Raw genomic sequence first — 22,392 nt, 5'->3', positions numbered from 1 at the left:
TCGTGTTTCAAAGTTTTAATCACAAAATGATCTCAAAGTGTGAAACATCCTGGAGAACACAAGGTTTACACTTCAGTAGCAGAAAATTCATCTTTGAATCTCTACTTTCAATTTTACACTACAGGTGAAAAGCCAGCATCAGTTCCCAACATTGAAAGTCTTATTAAAAAATTACTTTGAAAATACTGTTACAGATGGAGCACCTTTCGTGGTTTTAGTCAGTAATCTTGTAATCCCCCACCTGGCAGCTACTGTTTTACCTCCTTCTTCGCATGGAGACGCCGAAAAGGGAGCTACTTGTGCAAGCTGTTCCCCCCCCCCCAAAAAAAGAGACAATATAAAGCTGCCCAGATTGCTCTGTGAAAGAAGCTCTAGCTGAGAATGAGGGAATGTATTCAACAAAGACAATGCAGCCTAGCATGAAAACGTCAATGAGGTGGCATTGAGTCAGAGCACTAATAAATGGGAAATTTCCTTAAAAGCTCTGAAGAGTTTTGGGTGAACCAGACACAAGCCTGTTACCGACAAAGACTGGAACCAGTTCTGCCAGGAACAGAATTTCATCTTTGCTCCAGAGCTGAAGTATCTATTATACCAGAGAACTCTGGTACATAGAAAGAAGTTCCTTGCAACAGCAGTGTACTCATCTGTATTTCTGCTTAGCAGTGACCATGCACTTTACATTTTTCCCCTATGTACAATACTGTTCTTGGCAAGATAAATTCCATAGTATTTTTTATCTTCAGTAACATTCACTGTATTTTAATCATTAACCTTTCTGCTAGCACAACTGAACAGAAATCTGCACTTGGACCTCAAGCCCAGTTTTGAAAGCTTTTAACCATTTTCAGAGCTGCTCAATAGTCTGTAAAATAGGCTGAGGACACCAGTAAGCTAGGGAATGGTTTATAAACCTTATCCTGAAACTTCACAATTTTTATGTTGATTCACAATTGAACTCTATAGACAGACAGTAACCTTATATACTTTAACATCAAGGAAGTAAGAATGCTGTGTCAATAGCATCTTTTCCCAATATTTAGCAAATTTTTACAATGAGCATTTAAAACCCATGAAACATTTGGCAAAACTACTCAATACTAAGAAACAGTCATCCCTAGAATAAGATCAGATCCAGTAAAGGATAGAGATACTATGAAGAGGGAAAAATGTAAGAGAGAGGACATTATCTTAAAAGCTCTGGAAGTTCAAATCTAGCACAGAACTTCTCCTCAAAAATCATGTAAAGCAATGAGGCCACTCAATATTTAAAGCCATTTTGTTTTTATCTATTGGGGTAGTCACTTTACATCATACCAAAAGGACTGTATAACGAATACAAGAATCAGATTTTTATGGCACAAAAGGAAGTTTTGCATTAACCTGCTTTCAGAGTTGTTAAATACATAATTGAAGACAAACTAAGGCTACCACAAAATAATATTTGCATGATGATGTTAGTCTTTATTCAGCTTTTTGACTGACTCCTCCAGTCCAAAGGTGGAGAAGAATCTTTCCATTAATTTATTTCAGTGATTCATCCTGGATGAAAAGATTCTTTTCCTACGTTTGACACAAGTGTAATTTCTCATTTATATCGTTATTCAAAGTTCACATAAACTTTAATGTTGTACCTTACACTGCATGGAGTTTAAGATTAAAATAAAACTCTACTCTTTAACATAACCTTTTCTATAATGTAAAAATATTCTACATGTTTAACATATCAAGAATGTTAAGCATTCACTTTGGGGGAAAAACTGTTTTACGTATTTTTCAGTACAAACCCAACTGCTGATGTTTTGTATTAAGGTATCCCTGTTAAGTTGGGTGCCACCCAGTGTTCATCTTCTGCAACTACAGCTTAACTACTGTACTGAAAATACAGAAGAGCTATGCATACAAGACAGTTTTTTAACAACTGCAAATTTGAGATGCTGCTTACTTTTCATTGTTTCTTCTTTCTACCTCTCCACTGTGGCAAATTTACATCTTCGAAATAATGAGTGTTTTTAATTATCAAAATCAGTATAAAAATAGCAGCATGCTAGTAGACATGAAAAGCAGATTCACGCATTATGAATTTAAATGCAGTTTTCTGCCTTCCTTTTACATTATCAAAATCTTTTCAAAGTTAACATCAAGGCAAGGGGTATAAGGGCAGACACTGCATAGTATGTTTTGATACTAATCTGAACTGGGCATTTAATCAAAATCCATGATAATTACAGGGTAAACAACTTTTATTTCAAAATACAAGATTAACTGCATTGTAGTGATGAAAGCAGAAGAGGGAAAAATGCAGTCTTTTACAGCCCATGTCACTGTATCTCACTTACATCCAGAGGTAAAAGCTCTAATTGGTGAAGAGACAAAATATTTGTGGCAATTCATTTAGCCTTTGTGATAATCCAGCATTATCCATCTCTAAAGAAATATAAATACTTTAAAACAAACATTGAAAATAAATCCTTTTGATGTAACAAACTACACTCTTTACCGAGAATTTTCAGTCTTCTTAAAAGAAAGGGACTTCACCCAAAAAATAATCAAAATATCAATGTAGAACAATCCTTGGAGGAAGAAAGTTGGAATGTAAACCTCTGTTCCAAATTAGATCTGAAAAATAAATTAAAAAAATAATTTTCTTCACATGATTTTTAATCAATCAATTCTGTCTTTAAGCTATTTTTATAGTCAAAACAGGAAACTTCCTGAACTCACTACAATAATGTTTTTACCTCAGCTTGTATCCCATTTTCTCAATAAGCAAACATCCACTTTCCACCAATGTTTTGATACTACAGTTATATAAGGGAGCAATTATGCCAACATGCTCACATATAAACAGTACAGATGTAAAAAAAGCTCACAATTCTCAAGAACAAAAGCCAAAACTGAGTTTAAGGGTAAGGTCCCTAAGTACTGACTATCCACACAAGTTTAGTGGCAAAACGAACAGTTTTCTAACCATCCTTATGACGTGAGCAGCCCAGGAAAGGCTCCACCAAGTCTTTCACATTAATTCTGACTTTCAAAGCCACAATTCATTCTAAGTGGACTGCAACGATCCTCAGAGATTATTCATATTTTGTTACTTACACTTGCTCTTTTCTTAAAGGATATGTAATATTTCATAGCTCCTTTCTTAAAGAATATTGTAATATTGCATAGCTGAATAAAGTTAAAAACAATGCTAGCTGCTCACATTAATATATTATCCCACACAAAGATCCATCTGTTTGGAAATTTTACTCTTGCAATATTCATACAGCAATTTAGCACTTTAAGTAGCTTCGTTATTAAAAACACGCAGTACTAGAAAGCATTTCTAGCTAAACCTTCAGTAAGCTCAACCACTGACAGATCTAAAGGGCAATTTTTGAAGTCTGAAGAAAATTTATCAAGATTTTGATACTTTGAAAATACGTGATCGAAATTGAGAGCCTCAATGAGGTCAAAATAATACAAGCATTTAAAGAGAATTAGCCATATCACCAACTCAGAGAAACGACTAAAAAGATGAAGAGTTAAAGCATCAGGAGATAATTACAACAGTCTATCCAATTAAGTTAACTCACTGGCTCTATAAGTTACTACTTATCCTCTGAGCCTGCTGACTGTGTATACATTCATCTCTCTACTGCAAAATAAAGTAAATCATCATAGAAAAGATTTCACCGCAGATTCTAATTTCAATTATAATAAATTTTACTACCGTAAGAATGTGCACAGTCAGTTACTACGGGTTAGTGATAAGCAGTAACACAGCTGAATGTGACAATCCGCAAATTCACGATTATGATTAACTTTAGTTCGACTAAGGTGAAACTTTTTATGATTTTATGGAATTCACAGCACGCAAGAGATTTAAGGTCTTTTTTTTTTAAGAAACAAAACAAATCCTTCAACTGTTTCTTTACTTACTATTAGATGGTGAGATTTTTAAAGCTACAGAGAAACTAGGAAGTTGAAACCTACATGGTTATGCAAGTCCTCAAATCATCTATGTAACCTGTGACCTATTCCAGCAATTGGTGTCCAACATAATTTGGGTCAACATTGTCTATGGCTCATCTTGGTTCAAATGAACTGGCCAAATCTGCCCCACATGGCATGGGAACTGACCCACAGGTCTTTGTGCAGGCTCCCTGAGTGGTCTTTCCAGACTACTTTGCAGGAGATGCCAGGAAATCCTACTAGTCCTGCTAAACCTTCCTGTATCATCTACTTTGCTTTCCAACATGAGCCCCTTGTAAGGAGCTTACAGTTCAGAGAGCAGTACTTAGGGAGATGTTCCACTCCTTCAGTATGCAGCTACATCCAAGTATCTAGCTGGTGAATTTTGTAACTGCAATTCCTCCCCCATGCGTACACACACACACACACGATCACTCAGATAGGCACTGCAACATAAATCTGAGTCAGTGGGGTCAATTTACTTTGATTTTGAGCATCTTAAAGGTAATGAGAAGACTACTCTTCATTTAAGTTTTAATAGTATGACACTAAGCATACATGCTTTGCACAGAGGTGAACTAGAAGAGGACTGTAGGACAGAAAAGAGAACGGAACCCTTTTCTGAAGCAGTAACCTCAAACAACTGCGAGGATGGTCTGAGGAGAAGCTTTATTCTGAAAAGAATTCCAGGAGCTGATGAAGTGAAAGAACAGGTCCTCGAAGCAGTGCAAACTGAGAATGTGAATACGCTATCATAAAATTATTTTAAGAATAAAATCCTTGACAAGATAAGCTATTCTGAACATTAATGTATTGTTTTACTTGTTCTAAAAAACACTGAAAAACAGCTTATTGCCAAAGATGACAAATGTGATACAAAATACATGTCTACTACTTACATCATCAATATCTTCATCATCATCTCCAATATCATCGAACTGGATTTCATCATCATCTCCAGGACCAAATGTGTCTGTTTCATTGATTTTAGCTAAAAAAGCATTTAAAGAAGTTAAAGAATGAAATTATACCAAGTCAAGACACACTGCATATTCTTGTCCAATATGAACTTTGAATTTAAACTAAGAAGATTCTTACCATGTTCTGGAAGCTCCCCATATGCTTTCAGACTTCTGGCTTCATCTGCATTGTACTTTAGAATAACATCAGCCTTGTTATCCTAAATAAAGATTTATTAGACTTTATTAGTCATCTATGAAGAAAAAAAAAAACCTCCCTACTAACTACAGTTAACTAGTAACACCTATATTGTTTATGGAATAGCAATATCTTGTTCCTCTATTTTCTTTAATTCTGAGCTTAAAAAAAAAAAGCTCATTTGTAGAATATCTTCATCTCTGCTGGGTGGTATTTAAGTTTGTCCTATTCTAAGTCACTTGAGAAGTTCAGTTCCATGCCTTTAAAATTAATCTTTCTTCAGAAAATACGCATAGTGAGGTGTTTGGTGGTCACTGCGAAAGTTTTAAGCAATTCAATATATGCAGTAAATGACAACACCTTAAATACTTTACAATTTTATAATGTACGTTTCAGAAGCAGAATCTATCTTTGACTAACTGACGACACAATACTAGAATTCATGAAAAAACATCTACCTAATGAAAGTTTGACAACTGTTTTCCATTAACCTTTACACTAGCTAAAGTTATATTACTCTGTTTCTGGAAGATGAAGTAGAAACTAATCAGCAATTAATTGGTCTTTCAAGGTAAAAAGCCTAAACACCAAGGATCCAAAATTCTGATTACCACAATAAAGAGTTTGGTGCTTGGCTCCATCTTCCTTATATCACAAGACCCAAGCATCAAACAGCTACACCTGGAAAAAAATAAAAGTTCAGGTGTGATGTCATTAAGGCCAGTGAGATGCCAACAAAGTCTCAGGGTGCAATTAAATTTGGAAGAACAAGTTGTACCAGGTATTTGTCATCTAGTCATGACAATCCTTCTGTAATACAAGGAAAATAAAAATCATGATTTAGAATAACTACACACAAATTCAAAAAAAATTAGACGGCACTTTACTCGGGATGCCTGCTGCAACTTAACATTAAATAAAGCGGCTTATAAGTTATTTTTCAGTAGCTAATTACACAGAATTTTTACCTGGTAGTCTCGTAAGCCAACCAGTATAATATCTGACGTATTAATCCAAACCTGAAAGAGTAAGCACATGTTGTATTTATTTATATATACACACACACACACATATATATATACTGAAAGACATTAAAATTACACTACAGTTACCGTTTCCACCTTCTAACCAATTAACTGGAAATACCCAATGTCATATTTTAACAGCAAAATCAAGCTTATTAATATCTGTAGATTTATTAGTAATAGCTCCATAATATGCTAAATAAGGTAAATCAAACTTCCTTGAAGGGCTTCTAGCCAGCACGGTGGTTATTAGGTCATAACTTTTGGGAGAACAACAGAAATACTGCACCAAGCCACCCCTCTGAACTGAGCTCCACAACAGCAAAAAAAAGAAAGAAAGAAAGAGCTGGCGAAGGGGGTGATGGACGAGCACAGTGATGAACCCAAGGAAATGAATGGAGCTGCTTCTCCTAACTGACTACGCTCACCAGTCAAACCGAAGCCAGAAACCTGCAGAAGAGGACACGCGGATATAAATGCACAAGACAGTTCTAACCCACGCTAGCTTGGTTTTTGTAGAAGGAGCCTATTTCAGCTAAGACTTCCTTTTGACACGAGGAATAGTGAAGTGATGCTTTCCGTTGTGAGAAATTAATTCTGCAGTGCCTAGCTTTTATCTGTCAGTGTTCTTCGTTACTTTCAACAGTTCAAGTAACAAATGTATTGCTGGCAGCTAGCAGGGCTCACGCTGACACCAAGACACATGCGTTCACTGGTCTCCAAAAACTAACAGGTAGGAAATCCACAATGAGCACAGTGACCAGCTATTTTTATTGAGACCCTTCAGTACCATGCACCACAAAGGACAGAAAGTTGTAACATCTGAAAAGTGTAAGAGACGACACCATCCAAAGATGGCAGAGTTATGACAGCAAATGTAACTTCCCTGAAGGTACAAAGTTTTGCAGATCAGCTCTGCGTTTCATCTTTCTAGGAACTGATGAAGAGGAAAATGAACTGATGGCATTTGGGGTGCCTGCAGGAAGCTGTACATTTTTCCTCAATCCCCCTACCAGAACTATTCCCAGGTAAGTCACCAGTGAGAAGATGACAATAAATAGTTCCTCCCAAGTTCAAACAATAAACTAAGAAGGATATCAAAACATGATTCTTAATGGTTTTAGGAAATAGCATACAAAAAAAATGGCTTTAGACAACCCTTTTACACCTCCATTTTCCTCTGCTGGATGTCACTCATATAAACAGAAGTTCTCCTGCTAAGCTAAGAACTGATCTAGTCTCAGATACCGCATGCTGATTTTTGAAATGATCATCGTGCTCCCACAACCCCATCCCCAGCTACACACCTCCCACCAGACCAGGTTGCCCAAAGCCCCACCCAGCCTGGCCTTGAACACTTCCAGGGATGGGGCATCCACAGCCTCTCTGGGCAACCCCTCTCCCAGTTAGAAATACTGTCTTTTGTAAAGAGCTATACACAGAATTTTTTACAATTGCTTATCATGCATAATGCCACTGTTTTTCTATTGCAGTGTTTCCAAATTACCTTTTTTCTTAGTTTCCCTCTGATATGACATAACCTCTTCACACCATCGAAACACAATGCCTCCAGTCTTCCATTGCCTAACATCTTGATCACCTGGGCATATTCTGAAAGAGACAGGAAGTTTGAGCAAAGCTACAATACAAGAACAGCTTCATAAAACAAGTGGTATCTTTTGTCCTTGTAACCAAAATCTGCTGTAACATTTTAGCAAACACAAACTCCTGAGAGGACGATTATTCAGCCACACGGGCTGATGGAATTTCCATATCGTTGTTGACGTTAATGTTTGCAAACACTGGTCCTTCTTGGTTGTATCCACACTTTTGTTTCCGTTACATGCTTACTGAAGATGATTCTTACTGCTACCAAGTCATGCTCAGAGTTTAAGTTAATTACAGCAACACAACTCTTGTCCTGGCAAAATCATGTGTCACTACCAAGGGAAGAGGAAGAAGTGGCACCTTCTGTGTACCCCACCAACACTCTGAATCCCTTCTACAGAAAAAAAGTGTTCTGCTTGCAAGGACAATTTCTGATGATGTCAGGAACTGTCTGAAAGGCACCCCTGTGCTTACCAGGCTTCAGCTGTGGAAGCTTCTCTCCAGCATCCCTCCCATCCTTGCCATCTCTCACGTTATTTTTAATCTGCTTCCCTCATTCAGATGCAGAAATCACTACTGAAGTACTTTACTCACAGTATTAAAGTTTGCAACATAACATATCACCACTTAACTGAAAGGAATATAGCTTGTGAGAATGATAACATTATCTGACCACCCACACTTGCCAGGAAAAGGAACTTTCTCAATTAGCCCGAGCTGTATTTCAATATTCTTCAACCTTTCCATACCACAAGCTAGACAGTGCAACAAACCACATCATAATATTAAAAACGGAGTGGATTTCATTAAACAGATTTTGCTTGGAAGTTGAAAAGGACTTTGAGTTTTATAGGCGCATCAAAATCAACTTGTTTTACTTACAACTTTCCCAGAATTTCAGCAAAAGATTAAAAAAATGCATTAAGATGGTGCCGTCTTTACAGCCATTTAAGGTCAGCACTCTGCCAGTATTTCTCACAAGCCTTAGTTTATTTGCTCTTAGTGCTCAGCTGGTCACCAGGGAAGCACCCACGTATATGCAAGCCACTACAGGAGTGTAACACACAGGACAGGGTAAGCCAAAAGGCAGGTGAGATCACTGTCACCAGAAGGCAGAGGACAGGGGAATCCCAGCCATCACCCTCCAGCCAAATACTCCTGTTGCTTGCTTTGCCTGAACACGTCCAAGTCAGGACCTTCTGATAGTTCCCATTTTAATACCTGTTGGGCATCCCACCCCCAACCTGGCAGGCAATTCATCTAAGCCAAGCGGGGACAGTGGAAGAACGCTGAGGTTACTTTTCAGCCAGTGACTTCAGAGATCTCAGAGAAGGACTCAGGAAACGCTACAGTTGGTATAAAACAGGGAGCAGGACCACGCATCCGAAAGACAACCAGCAAATGCTGGAAAGAGCAGCTAAGCTAGCTGCTTACAGCCCCTCACAGAGAACAACTCAAGGGATCCCCAGAGAACGCTTACATACATACAGTATTGCACATCAAATAACGTCAGGGAGGGGCAAGCTTCATTCTTAAGTGGTGAAGCTATTTAACATTTCCCTTTTCCTAATGTCACCCTTCTACCCTCAATCTGTAATTTAGAATTCAAATACAACCCCAGTAAGAATCCCTCTTTCTCTTCCAGAATAACTTTGTATTTCTCAGACATCCAGAAGTTTTGTGTATGTCACTTATATATCTGACTGAAAACAATGGCACCGGCAAACTGTAGTTGAGAACTCACCTTGCCCGTCTTCCTTGAACACCAGTTCTCTTTTTTCTGATTCGTTCTCATTCTTACCTCGTCGTCTATTTTTACCTCCTTTACCTACATTTTAAAAGTGGAGAAAAGAGTATGTGTTATTACCTGTAAAGGGCCTGGAACACAAGTCCTATGGGGAGCGGCTGAGGGAACTGGGGTTGTTTAGTCTGAAGAAGAGGAGGCTCAGGGGAGACCTTATTGCTATCTACAGCTACCTGAAAGGAAGGTGTGGGGAGCTGGGGGTCGGCCTCTCCTCACAGGTAACTAGTGACAGGACTAGAGGGAACGGCCTCAAGTTGCACCAGGGGAGGTTCAGGTTGGAAATGAGGAGACATTTCTTCTCAGAAAGCGCGGTCAGGTGTTGGGACGGGTTGCCCAGGGAGGTGGTGGAGTCACCGTCCCTGGGGGTGTTCAAGGAGAGGTTGGACGTGGTGCTTAGGGACGTAGTTCAGTGGACAACAGGGGTGGTAGGGGGATGGTTGGAGCAGGTGATTTTGGATGAGTTTTGCAACCCTAATGATTCTGTGAAAACAATAAGCGAAGTAATCGGACTTCTGGGGATTTTTGTGCCTGTTTTCCACACGACACGTCTGACTGCCCCGTCCAGATCCGGCTGTTGTGCTCGTTTCCCCGTTTCCACCTCCCACCTTTACCCGAGCAGCGACACGCTCCCAGCAGCGCACAGCCCCACGCCTTCAACCCCCCCGCGCCGCCCGGGGCCGCCCGCCGCCTTCACGGGGCTTTTTAGCACCCCCACCCCCAGACCCTCCCGACCCCACCGCGGCCGCCCTCCAACCCCGCTCCGCCCCCACCCGGCGGGCCGCGGCCGGGCGCGGTGCAGCAGGCCCACACGTGGCAGCGGCCGGGCGGCCCCGCTCCCCCCGGGAGGCGGCGGAGGGGCTCGGCTCGGGGCAGGGCAGCCCCGGGCGGGCCGCGGGGCCCCCCCCTCTCCCCTCTCCCCTCCTCCCTCCCGCGCCGGCGGGGCCGGCCCCGGGGGGGAGGCCGCGGCTGGGCCCCGAGGCCGGGGGAAGGCGGCCGGCCGGGCCGCGGGGCGGCGGGGAGGGAGGGGAGGGGAGGGGGCGGCGGGGCCGGGGGGGGCCTCACCTTTGTTCTTGGGCATGGCGCCGGGCGCGGGGCGGCGGAGGGCGGCGGCTGGGCCTGCGGGCGGCTCCGCGAGCGGCGGCTGCGCGCGGGGTGGGCGGCGGGGACGGAAGGCGCGGGGCTGCTGCGGCCCGGCCCCAACGCGCCCCCTGGCGGCACGGAGGAGCCGGAGCCGCGGTGCTGGGCAGGTGCTGCCGGTGCTGGGCGTGCTCTGGGTGGGGGTGTGTGAGTGTGTGTATCTGTGTGTATCTGTGTGTGTGTGTGTGTCTGTGTGTGTGTGTGTCTGTGTGTGTGTTAGCTGTCCCTGCAGCAGCCCACACAGCGCTGTGTAAATGTCTCTTAGGAATAAGAGACATTAATAAAACATCCATTCGATTCTCCCCAACACTAACATGTGGAGTCCCACACAACGAGTTAAGGAGGCCATAGAAGGGGAATGTGAGTCGAGTCAGCATGCAGAAGGGAAAGCCATACAACTGGCCCTAGAGATTGCCAAAACAGAAAAACAGCCAGCACTGCACCTCTACGCTGATTCCTGAATGGTGGCAAATGCCCGGTGGGGGCGGTTGCAGCAATGGAAACAGAGCAACTGGCAGAGCAGAGGTAAGCCTACCTGGGCTGCTACCCTGTGGCAAGGTATTGCTGCCCGGGCAGAAAACCTGGGTGTGAAGGGAAGTCAGGTAGATGCCCGCATGCCCAAGAGTCACGCTACCGAAGAACATCAGAACAACAAAGAAGTGGATCGAACTTCAAAAATTGAAGTGTCTCAGGCGGACCTGGCCTGGCCACGTCAGGGTGAGCAGTTTGTAGCTCGATGGGCCCATGAAACATCAGGACATCCGGGGAGGGATGCCACATACAGATGGGCTCGTGATCGAGACAGGGACCTGACCATTGAGGCCATCACACAGGTTACCCACGAGTGTGAGACCTGTGCTGCGATCAAGAGAGCCGTGAGGGTAAAATCTCCCTGGAACAGGGGGAGGTGGCTAGGGTTTCAATATGGTGAGGCCTGGCAAATTGACTATAGCAGGCCACTCCCACATACCCTCCAAGGCAAACGGTACATACTCACCATGGTAGAAGCAACTACTGGGTGGCTGGAAACGTACCCCGTAAACCACGCCACGGCCTGAAACACTGTCTTGGGCCTGGAAAGGCAAGTGCTGGGACGTCATGGTACACCAGACAGAATTGAGTCTGACAATGGGAGTCATTTCCGAAACAATCTTGTCACCTCCTGGGCCAAGAGGCATGGCATTGAGTGGGTATATCACACCCTTATCACCCACAAGCCTCTGGGAAGGCTGAGGGATACAATGGGCTGTTAAAGACTATGTTACTGCTGTAACATAGTGCTGGGAGATGGAAACAGTGGGGTGCTGGGAGATGGAAACAACGGGACATAAATCTACCAGAAGCCACTTGGCTAGCTAGCAGCAGAGGGTCCGACAACCCTCGCGGTCCTGCTGAAACAAAAACCCTACACACGGTGAGAGGAGCTAAAGCCTCCACAGTGCATGTAGGGAAGCGGATGGGGAAGGCAGTGTGGGTTGCTCCTGCCTCGGTAAAATGCAAACCCGCTCATGGGATTGTCTTCGCCCAAGGACTGGGGTATACCTGGTGGGTCATGCAAAAGAATGGGGATATCGGGTGCATGCCTCAAGGAGATTTAAGCTGGGGAGAAAACTAATCTGTAAGTTTTATGTTGTAGGAAGACACTGCAGGATCAACGATAGGTCCACCTCGCAAGGAACCGGGCAAGTGCAGTAACGACTCGAGCTAAGCAGGTACTGGCAACCAGAAATCCAACACTGCTGGTCCTGAGTGACCGCTTTGGCAGATGAAGACCAAATCATCACCAGTTCCTTTGAACATTTTTTGAGAAAGACCTATAGAATGAAAAGATGTACCTACCTATCAGTCTCTTAAGGGACAAGGAACAATAGTGATGAGAATAGTTATATGCTAAAGTGTGGGGGCCCTGAGAGTGACACGAATGTTACGGAATAAGGGGTGGAGGTTGTACTGGCTCTGGCTGGGACGTTAACTGTCCCTGCCCAGTCCTTGGGCGAAGACAATCCCATGAGTGGGTTTGCATTTTACCGAGGCAGGAGCAACCCACACTGCCTTCCCTATCCACTTCCCTACATGCACTGTGGAGGCTTTAGCTCCTCTCACCGTGTGTAGGGTTTTTGTTTCAGCAGGACCACGATGGTTGTCGGACCCTCTGCTGCTAGCTAGCCAAGTGGCTTCTGGTAGATTTATGTCCCGTTGTTTCCATCTCCCAGCACCCCACTGTTTCCATCTCCCAGCACCCCGTGCTCATAACATGGTCTTTAACAGTCCAGTGTATCTCTCAGCCTTCCCAGAGGCTTGTGGGTGATAAGGGATGTGATATACCCACTCAATGCCATGCCTCTTGGCCCAGGAGGTGACAAGATTGTTTCGGAAATGACTCCCATTGTCAGACTCAATTCTGTCTGGTGTACCATGACGTCCCAGCACTTGCCTTTCCAGGCCCAAGACAGTGTTTGTAACCCCCTATTTGCCCTTTGGGCAAAAAGAGAGCAAGGAACGTCACCAGGGCAGCTGACCTAACCCAACCAAAGGGCTATTCCATGCCATGTGGTGTCACTCAGCAATAAAAGGTGGAAAAAGGAAGAAGAGGGGAGGGGTGGGCTCTCACTGTGGAAACGCCTGTCCTCCCGAACAACGGCTATGTGCATTGGGGCCCTGCTTCAAGGATGTGGTCAAGCATCACTCGTTGGTGGGAAGTAGGGAGTAATTTCTTTCCTCTGCACTTCCACACAGCCTTTGCTTTTTTTTTTTTTTTTCCCTTTCCCTTTTTTCCCTTTAGTTAAATTTTTTAATTAATAATATTTTCCCTTAATGATTAATTTTTCCCTTAATTAAATTATCCTTATCTCAACCCGTGAGTTGTTTCTTTCCTTTTCTTCTTCCCTTCCCCTTGTCTTCTGAGGAGGGGGAGTGAGAGAGTGCCTGTGGTGGAGTTCAGCTGCCTACCTAGGTAAAACAACCACGCTGGGGAATGGGGCTGCAGCTTTCCCCTTGCAGGTTCAAGCAGTAGCAAAGCTAAGCAAGTATCTCCGGGGTGCACAAGACACACAGAGGCAGAGACAGGACCCTAAGATGACCGGCTTGTTGGGTTTGTGCTTTGCACGTTGCGGTGGCCAGGGCTGGGGTTTGGGGTGCGCGGGGCAGCTGTGTGATGCTGAGCCGAGACTGGGGACATGGACTGGGGCCTCCCAGGGCTGCGGTGGTCACCATGGTGCTCTGGTGCCCACAACAGAACTGGGATGAGTCGGCATGGGGACTGTCACCGGGGCTCTGTGTACAGTGCGCTTCAGGCCACCGGTGAGTGCGGCAGGCGGGGGGAAGGCTGGCCGAGGGCAGGGTCAGGGGCACAAACGCCAGCCCCCAGGGTGGTTTCTAAGGCTGGGATGAGGGTGCAGCCACTCTGGGGAGGGCCTTGGGCTGGGCACAGAGGTGCCCCGGCGAGGGCAAGTGCCCAGAGGCTTCGGGGATGTGGCAGGCACCTGTGGCCCCAGGAGACGCTGCTGCCCCACAGGGGATGGGGCCTGGGAGAGCGCACTGTGGTGCCACCTGCCTTCTCAGCACCCCTGCCCGGGGCAAAGCCCAGCCCAGGGCTGCTCACGGGGAGAGCTTTGCAGGATGGTCCCCACGCCACCTCTGGCCAGGGCTCGCGGCCCTGTTGCACACCTGACAGCTGCGCACAGACACTTGCCTGGGGTGGCCTGCGGCCCTGTACGTGCAGCGCTCACAAACCCTGCCCTTGCTGCCTCCAAGCTCCATTGCCCCCTCTCCTACCTACCCTCGCGTCTCTCTGGCTCCTGTCCCTTCTCCCCCTGCCACCAGCTCCCTCGCACCCAGCCCTGCTGAGCCCCCTTCTCTCCCATCTCCTCCAGACCATGGCTATCGGTGTTATTCACCTCCTGTCGGTGCTGGGCCTCCTTCAGCTCACTCTCAAGGTTGGGGACCAGCCCGACAAGGTCACCCAAGACCTCCTTCAAGAGCGAGAGAAGATGCTGAGGGAGGAGATGTCGTGGCTGCTGCTGGAGGTTGAAGAACGAAGCAAGCTGGAGAGTGGGAAGAGCACACTGTTTATGTTCCTTGCTGCGTGCCACCACTGGCAGTTCTGGGCACTTGCCGAAATCCTTCTCATCCTGTTTGGGATGTACTGGCTGCCCAGGCAGAGACAAGCTGACACCAATGGTGATTCTGACCCACGGAGCTCAACCAGTGTGGATGGGGATGTAGGAGGGGAAGAGGATGAAAAAGTTGAGGATGAGTTGATGGAGGAACGGGAGGAGTGGGAAGTGCACTTCCACCACCAACATCTGCTTGTGGGTCTGCTCAGGGAGTCCTTGCTGCCAAAGCTTCTTGAGATGGAGAACATAATGGAAGAGATGGCAGGGACACATTCTGCATCAGCAAGCTCCCTCCAGAGATCCCCTTTCATTTTCGAGCTGCAGGCAGAGATGGGGTTGTTTGCAAATGTCGATGAGAACAACCTAGCTATTTCATCCCTCATTTGCTCCAAGGACCAACTCAATGGCTCTCCTTTAAGCTTCCAATGAGGAATACCTTCAAAAATTAGATACATAGATGTATAAGAATAGTCAAAATAGTTAAGATTGTTTGTTAGGAGATGTTTGCCATATCGATTAGTCACCTGAATAGAAATAGATTTGTAGTTCATAAGGACAATCCTGCAGCTGGGTTTCGGGACTCCAGCAAACCTGTGAATTGAAGCGTCTCACCTGATCCAGCTGAAGATGCTGTTCCCAGGAGTCCTGCAGCAGAGCCTCCCATTACCACCCGGACAGCAGCTGCCCACGTTGCTAGGGGAGCGGATCCCCTCTAGAACCCTTAGTTTAAGTAAAAAGCTAATAAATTATATTGTTTGAACTGTTTGAACTGTCCCTGAGTGTCTTCTCCTGATTGTCTAGGAGGAACTTCGTTGGGGGACGCTAGCCTTTGGCTCCCTCTCTTCCCTGTAATAGAGAGATGATCTTTGGGCTTGGGTGTATGTTAGCAGTGGTTACATTTCTGAGTAGTCATTTGACAACAGCAGGATTTCTGCAGCCTGCTGTTAGGTGAGGTAAGTGCAAAGCGCACCGCTGCCTCTTGCAGCCGCTGCTGCTCAGGAGTGCTGCTGCCCAGCTGCAGGGGCTCAGCGCAGTGCCTGGGGATCCGGGGTCTCTGCCCAGGCTGGGTGTGCTGGCTCTGGCTGGGGTGTTAGCTGTCCCTGCAGCAGCCCACACAGCGCTGTGCTCTGCACCTGGAGCTAGAACAGCGCCGGTATCACAGCGGTGCTGTGCCTGCTGCTGAGCAGTGCTGGCACCGCATCAGGACTCCCTCCAACCCCCCCAGGGCCAGCAGGCTGGGGGTGGGCAAAAAGTGAGGAAGGAACATCACCAGGGCAGCTGACCTAACCCAACCAAGGGGGTATTCCGTGCCATGTGGTGTCACACTCAGCAATAAAAGGTGGGAAAAGGAAGAAGAGGGGAGGGGTGGGCTCTCACTGTGAAAACGCCTGTCCTCCCGAACAACGGCTATGTGCGTTGAGACCCTGCTTCAAGGACGTGGTCAAGCATCACTGGTTGGTGGGAAGTAGAGGGTAACTGCTTTTCTCTCTCTGTGCTTCCGTGGGGCCTTTGCTTTGTTTGTTTGTTTTTCCTCTTCCCTTTCCCTTTAATTAAATCATCCTTATCTCAAACCTTGAGCCCTTTGTGTCGTATTTTCTCCCCCTTCCCCTTTGAGAAGGGGGAGTGAGAGAGTGGCTGTGTGAAGCTTAGCTGCCCACCCGAGTAAAACCACCCCAGTACGCTGCAAATGCAGTCCAGTGTTAGCGATGGGCACGCACGACGGATTTATAACTGGGCAGAACAAATGACTATCCAAGAAAGAACTTGGAGTATGTTTGAAAGTTTATTCATAGTAGAAATTTCAATTTCTTTTGAAGACTACAAAACCTGCCATTAGACAGGAGTACAAGCAATGTTATCTCTCCAGAACTGTTCATAGTTACACCTGGAACAGTTCTGATTACACAGTAATAGCATGATTGGAACATTTCCTAGACCAAACTCTGAATAAAACAATCATTTAAAGTATTCAGTACATTTTTTTTGTTTAAACTAGCATTTCAATTCTATGACAGCAGTGCCAAGCATCTATCAGATGCTATTGTAATGGTCTAGAATAAGGTACGATACCACTGACTTCCTGGAATAGTACCTTAGACTCACTCACGTGCCATGCTGAGAAAACCAGTATAAAGTATGATTGTATAGAATTGTAGAAAAATATTTTATCTGTGATTTTGTCATTTTTTAAAAATGTTTTTACGTAGACTCCCCCCCAACTAGGTTGCAAAATAATTACATCCCTCGTAAGTACACCTTCCCTTTGATTAGGTCAAGAGTATCAAGATAAAGCTAATTTACATCATTTTCATAAGTGAAAATTCATCCATTAACCACTGCTGCTTAGTGAGGACCAGCACACCTTGAATCCTTTCCTTCCAGTAATAGAAAAGCACAGCTTTAGTTGGTACACCACATTTACAAAAGCAAAACAAAACAAAAAAATCCCGGACGCGCAAATCTATTTTCTTACGCCCTTAACTCTTTAGAAAAAAGTTTTAAATATTCTCTTGAAAAATTCCTTATAAGTTTTATTCATAATCACTGCAACATTGAGTGAAGAACTTTGCCCCTACTAGATACAGATGGCACTAAATGAGTATTGCAACTACTCTCTCCCCCTCCGTTCTCTCATGCTCTCAAGTACAGTAATTTCACACTAAAAATAAATGATGGCCTACATATAGGAAATTCACCTGCATTTCTATTTTTTTCTTTTGCCTTTTTTTTTTTTTTTAAATCCTCCACAACTTGGTATCCTAGAGTCCCCTGCTATGCTTTGCACCAAGCAGCAGTCCAGCAGAGAATCTAACAGTGTCTCACCCATACATTCTAACAGAAAGGTGCTAGGACTCAAAGAAGCATTATGTGGATTTCTTTACAGCTTTTAAAAACTGCAACTACAAAACCAAAAGTAATGGGAAAGCTGTGAACGTGGATCCAAAAATGCAGGTAAGGTATATAAGCACGTCTAGCCTGTAAAACGTACTACCTGCATAGATGGGCCACGTCTTACTTTGTTTAGAAAGCAACTTTGAAAAAAATAGTGGATCTAGACTTTAACACATTCAAGTGATCGTACACTAAACTGTCCCGTTTTACTGGCATCTAAATGTTCATCCTGTGTCACTACATACAAAACAGTAGCGACATCTGTCAAGTCTAGACTAAATTATCAGCTTACTTGAGAATGTAGATAACCTAAAATGCAGGAGTTGACATTGCTCGGCTATTTGACTCATGACCAGTGAGCCTGAGAGCTACAAAAAACGGCTGAACTACTGAGATTTTTTAGATTATTTTAACATGGACAATTGCCAATAGGGAAGCATCTTAAGACCTCCTTTCAATCTGTTCTGTGCCAGCTATCTGTGCACATTGGGAACATGGGAGAAATTCCTTCCTGAACTGGAATACTATTACCAACACGTTAGCAAGTGCTGCCATTCCTTTACTTCAACAGTATCAGTTTTAAATCTTGTTTATTGACTAGATATGACAATATTCAGATTAACACTTTTAAAAAACAATTCCAGAAGGCATGATCTCTAGGATTTGATAAGCCTGACTTAGAATCACTTATAGAGCTGAAAATACATTTTCTGAAAAGCAAGAAGGTTTTTTTTTTTTTTAAATGTGTCTGGAAGTGCAGACACTGTCAAACAACAACAAAAAGTCAAGATGGCCTTTTTCTGCTACTAGCTGAAGATGTTTCTTGAACAAAGGGTAGATGCACCTGTACAGCTGAAGTAAACTTCAACGCTAGAGCACCAAGTAAGGGAAAAATGCTAATTGCCCCGGAGAACTGCGTGTTTAAGTTTCTGAGACTGACGGTCATTTAAGTATCTTTGCTCCTAAACCGATTCCTTAGCCATTAAAGGTAATATATGAAGAACATTACGCATGTAAAAGCAAACAATATAAATAAAAAATACATCTTTGGAGTATTGATGAAGTACTAGACCTGGATTTAGGGAGTCTGATTTTCTAGCAGCTTTGCCAAATAAATGAGAGCAGCACTGGGGCAAATTATCGTCAGTGATTAAATATTTAACAGATTTTTGAGAAGGGAAATGAAATGGGATTCATTGCAAGCTTAACAAAGGGAGTTTCCCCAAAGAACTCAGGAAAACTTGTGTCAAAAGGAACATTCTCACATTCACATAAAGCAAATCTGTGGTGTTGTAAAGATGACGCCCCCTTCCAACAAACCTCTGATGATTTCAAGGAAAGCAGCAAATTAATCACTACAAAGAAAACTTAATACTACTAATCAAGAAAACACCTTCTCATGCAAAATTGCAGCTTTTACTTTTTCAACTGTATTGGTTCACACAGAGGTGTTCACCTGGATCTACATTTATTAAAGCTGGAGGTCCTAACAACCATTTTCATATCTGGATCGAGCTGACCGTAGCACAGTACTTTGGTGGAGCTGGTTACTCACCCCAATTCAGACACATTCCAGCGTGCCTTCCCATTTGGGCAATCGAGCTTTCAAGACCAGCCACCAAGACTTGTCTTTAACTACTGAAGATACCAGGAGAACAGAGCATTAAAAGTTAGCATTAGTATTTAAAAATGAGTCTTCCACCCTTATTACAAATTTGCTTTCAGATGAGGAAAAGCGAGAACATTCATTTCTCAACAGTTTTGCTTTACCTGACCTGGGACAATACTATTTTTCCTGGTAAATTACAACGACCCTTTCCAATCCCAGACAGATCAGGATGATTCTCTGCATTTTGTTTAGGCTCTCACTTAAAATTATGAGAAAATAACTGGCAGAACATTGGATCCATCAGTTTTGCAACTACAGTGAATGCAGTTTACGCCTGCTTTTTCCGGGCTTATTAGCGGACATTACGTTTTGCTTTATCTTCAGTGCTGCCTTTCTTCTATAATACCAACATTCATTGAACAAATCCTCTGCAGCTTGAACAAAAAAGTCACAGAACAGAGATAAAATAGTAACAAGGGATTATAAGAATAAACAATATAGAAATGTCCTCTATCAGAAAGTATTTAGCAATGATTCCTGAGTCCAGAGATTAAATGGGGCAAAATGAAAGGGAGGAGAGGAGGAACAGAACACATAGAGAGATATGGAGCAAGTTATCTTTTCTCTGGGTTATATTATCTATTGTATATATAGTATGGCGAGAGATCCACTGTTTAAACTTTGAATACTATAAACAGCATCCTGATTTTTATAACATGACATGCAGCGTCAAAAACATGGAAATGTAGAAAAAACATAGGCAAGGAGAAATACGTATTCATAGTATTACATTCAATAGCTGTTTAACAGTCAGGCTTCTTTTAGAGCTGTCCAACAATACTGATTAATCCAGGTGAACTGTTTAATCAGACTTAGTTGTCAAAATGGTTAATAATATCTAAGTAAAACAAGGCATGTATACATTAAAGAAAACAGCACAGAAATGTGCTGCTCATGAACTGTTTACAAAAACATACAAAATGTTGGATGGCACAAAGTATATAGTGCTAATATAAACAGATCATTTAAGCTAAGTGCTTAACATAAACTGTCCATCTCTACCTGTAACAAAGAATATGTTAGGGGACAAAAAATATTCCTTATAAAAAATAATGCTATGTGGTGCAGAGTGCTTTATTCAGTGTATTTCTGACAGAGGTGGCATTTGTAATTCTTCTGGTTTATTCAATTGTGAACATGATCATTTTCATCGTGTTTCCACTTGTCACTCCATTTGAAGCTCCAGTAAGATCAGTAACTTGCCATCAACAGTTTAAAGCGAGAATAGATGAAAGCAGTAACAGCAGCAGGAGCAGCAGCATTATAGGTACCAGCTGGGACAGAGTGTGCTTGCAGGTATCTGTCAGATATGTGCTACCTGTCGCCATGATTTGTGCTATCATCTTATACCATGGTACCAAATATCTGGGTGAGGTCACTTCACAGGGCTGTTGAGGTAATTTTTTTTATACCTCTCCTCTGAGCAAGAGTAGAACGGCCAACTGGCTCCAAAACTGGTGACTGATTACGATTCAAAGCAGAATAAGTTGCTGCCATTGCACCCTGTTGTGAGAATGCCAGAGGGGAAAAATGAGAAGATTACATCGTGAGTGATGCACTTATTATAGATCACACAACATTAAGTGTTAGACATTCTGAACAAGTTTTAACTTCCAGTCTATTTTCACCTACGAAACAGAAACACACCACTGCGTTACTCAGATAACAGCAGTGTTACGCTACAAAACTCGCATATAACAAATAAATCTAAAGTGATTTTTATCCTGATTAAGGAAAAAAAAAAACCAGAAGGTATAAGAAGTACTGCAAAATCAAGTTCTCTCTCCATGCTCTGTGAAATACTTGGTGGGCCATCCCTGCTTATAACTTCCATAACCTCTTCCATTTTCAACAAAGTATTTAACAATCACCAACGTTATTCAGCACATAAGATTTCTTATACTTTTAAAAACACAACATTGTAAGCCATGGGATCAAAACTTGCCCCTCTTTCTACTTGTTTTTGGATGCTAGAAATTTCTAGTAACTGACTCAAAGGGAATGTTAATTATATTTTTCAGATCCCTTTAAAGTTGCATGACAGTTTTTCTTTCCATGCAAAACTGATGGTAGTGTGGAATACACAGGAGTAGAATTTTGAAGAATTTGACTTGTTTAAAAAAAAAAAACAAAAAAAAAAACCCTTTAAAATTAGCTCAACTATTTTTCACCTCCCCTATAGTCACCTGACATTTCCACTTAGAAAATTGATTTTTTTTTTACTTCATTTTCATACTGGTAAGTTTAACTTCCTTAAAAGTCAAATAACTTTCAAACCTCAGAAAATGAAAAGTCTTTTTCAAACATATTATATTTATTCACAGCAAATGGGCTCTTATGAAATCCTATTTTATATATAACAAGATCACTTTATTGCTTAAAGCAACTTAAATCAACAGATGTAACTATTAAACAGTATTTAGAAAAAACACAATCTACAGTAACTTTATATGTATATCTTTAAATTTTTAACTCTTTTCTTTACAGTTATTATGGCTAAACAGAAAAAATGAACAAATATCTACTTGCCTTCACTAAATGTGGAGCATCCTGCCTGTTCAGCTGGTATTGAGGCAACTGGTCACAGTGAACTATCCAGGGATGGCTAAGAACTTGGGCTGCAGTCAGTCTTTGATGTGGGTCAACATGAAGCATTTTTGAAACAAGATCCTGTCAATAATATACAAGGAATCAATTCAAGTAACAGTAAAACTTCAGCTTTAAAACTTACTACAGTTCAAAATTGAAAATTTTAGTAGTATAAACATAGGTTCATAACATCCATTTGAAGCAGCTAAAAAGCTGCTGAGCAATACCTAACACTACGTCTTTTAGTTATGCAACTTAATGGACGTTAGGCAACACAACTTAGAAAGAAACTACTGAGAAAATAGATCCTTCCCCTTGCTTAACTTCCCAGTGTCTAACAATCTTTCAACAACTCTGCACGTTGAAGGTTGAATTCTAGTACTTCGACAAATAAACTACTCAAATCCTAATGAAAGAGTATGAGATGAACTGTCT

At 42.9% G+C, this 22,392-nt stretch overlaps 3 protein-coding genes across 7 annotated transcripts in view; 1 reads left to right on the top strand and 2 right to left on the bottom strand.

Annotated features, from left to right (window-relative positions):
- Positions 1 to 10,768, bottom strand: EIF1AX (eukaryotic translation initiation factor 1A X-linked). The gene is made up of 7 exons (XM_066981049.1): positions 10,618 to 10,768; positions 9,496 to 9,579; positions 7,651 to 7,754; positions 6,087 to 6,137; positions 5,059 to 5,140; positions 4,860 to 4,951; positions 1 to 2,619 (listed from the first exon to the last, which is right to left on the bottom strand). Exons 1-7 carry the CDS (start codon positions 10,631 to 10,633, stop codon positions 2,614 to 2,616), a joined length of 435 nt encoding a protein of 144 aa, XP_066837150.1. The 5' UTR covers positions 10,634 to 10,768; the 3' UTR covers positions 1 to 2,613.
- LOC136786713 (uncharacterized) lies at positions 10,757 to 15,572 on the top strand. 3 transcript variants are annotated; one of them, XM_066981042.1, is made up of 3 exons: positions 10,757 to 11,217; positions 12,329 to 12,404; positions 14,565 to 15,572. In XM_066981042.1, exon 3 carries the CDS (start codon positions 14,568 to 14,570, stop codon positions 15,234 to 15,236), a length of 669 nt encoding a protein of 222 aa, XP_066837143.1. In that variant the 5' UTR covers positions 10,757 to 11,217; positions 12,329 to 12,404; positions 14,565 to 14,567; the 3' UTR covers positions 15,237 to 15,572. The 3 variants fall into 3 exon arrangements, with proteins under 3 accessions (XP_066837143.1, XP_066837149.1, XP_066837140.1); XM_066981048.1 differs by lacking the exon at positions 10,757 to 11,217 and adding an exon at positions 11,951 to 12,237; XM_066981039.1 differs by lacking the exons at positions 10,757 to 11,217; positions 12,329 to 12,404 and adding an exon at positions 13,628 to 13,992.
- Positions 15,573 to 16,571: 999 nt separating this feature from the next.
- RPS6KA3 (ribosomal protein S6 kinase A3) overlaps positions 16,572 to 22,392 on the bottom strand; it is a 73,855-nt gene continuing 68,034 nt past the window's right edge. For all 3 annotated transcript variants that reach the window (XM_048066771.2, XM_048066770.2, XM_013183932.3), the window contains 2 exons: positions 21,898 to 22,038; positions 16,572 to 20,871 (listed from right to left, as the gene is read on the bottom strand). In XM_048066771.2, the coding sequence (XP_047922728.1) occupies positions 20,749 to 20,871; positions 21,898 to 22,038 (264 nt within the window). In that variant the 3' untranslated portion in view covers positions 16,572 to 20,748. The remainder of the gene's footprint in view (positions 20,872 to 21,897; positions 22,039 to 22,392) is intronic.

Source organism: Anser cygnoides, chromosome 1 (assembly GCF_040182565.1).
Source record: "Anser cygnoides isolate HZ-2024a breed goose chromosome 1, Taihu_goose_T2T_genome, whole genome shotgun sequence".
Taxonomy (NCBI): Eukaryota; Metazoa; Chordata; class Aves; order Anseriformes; family Anatidae; genus Anser; species Anser cygnoides.
Note: the sequence above shows the minus strand (reverse complement) of the source record. Positions and strands in the feature narration are given on the sequence as shown.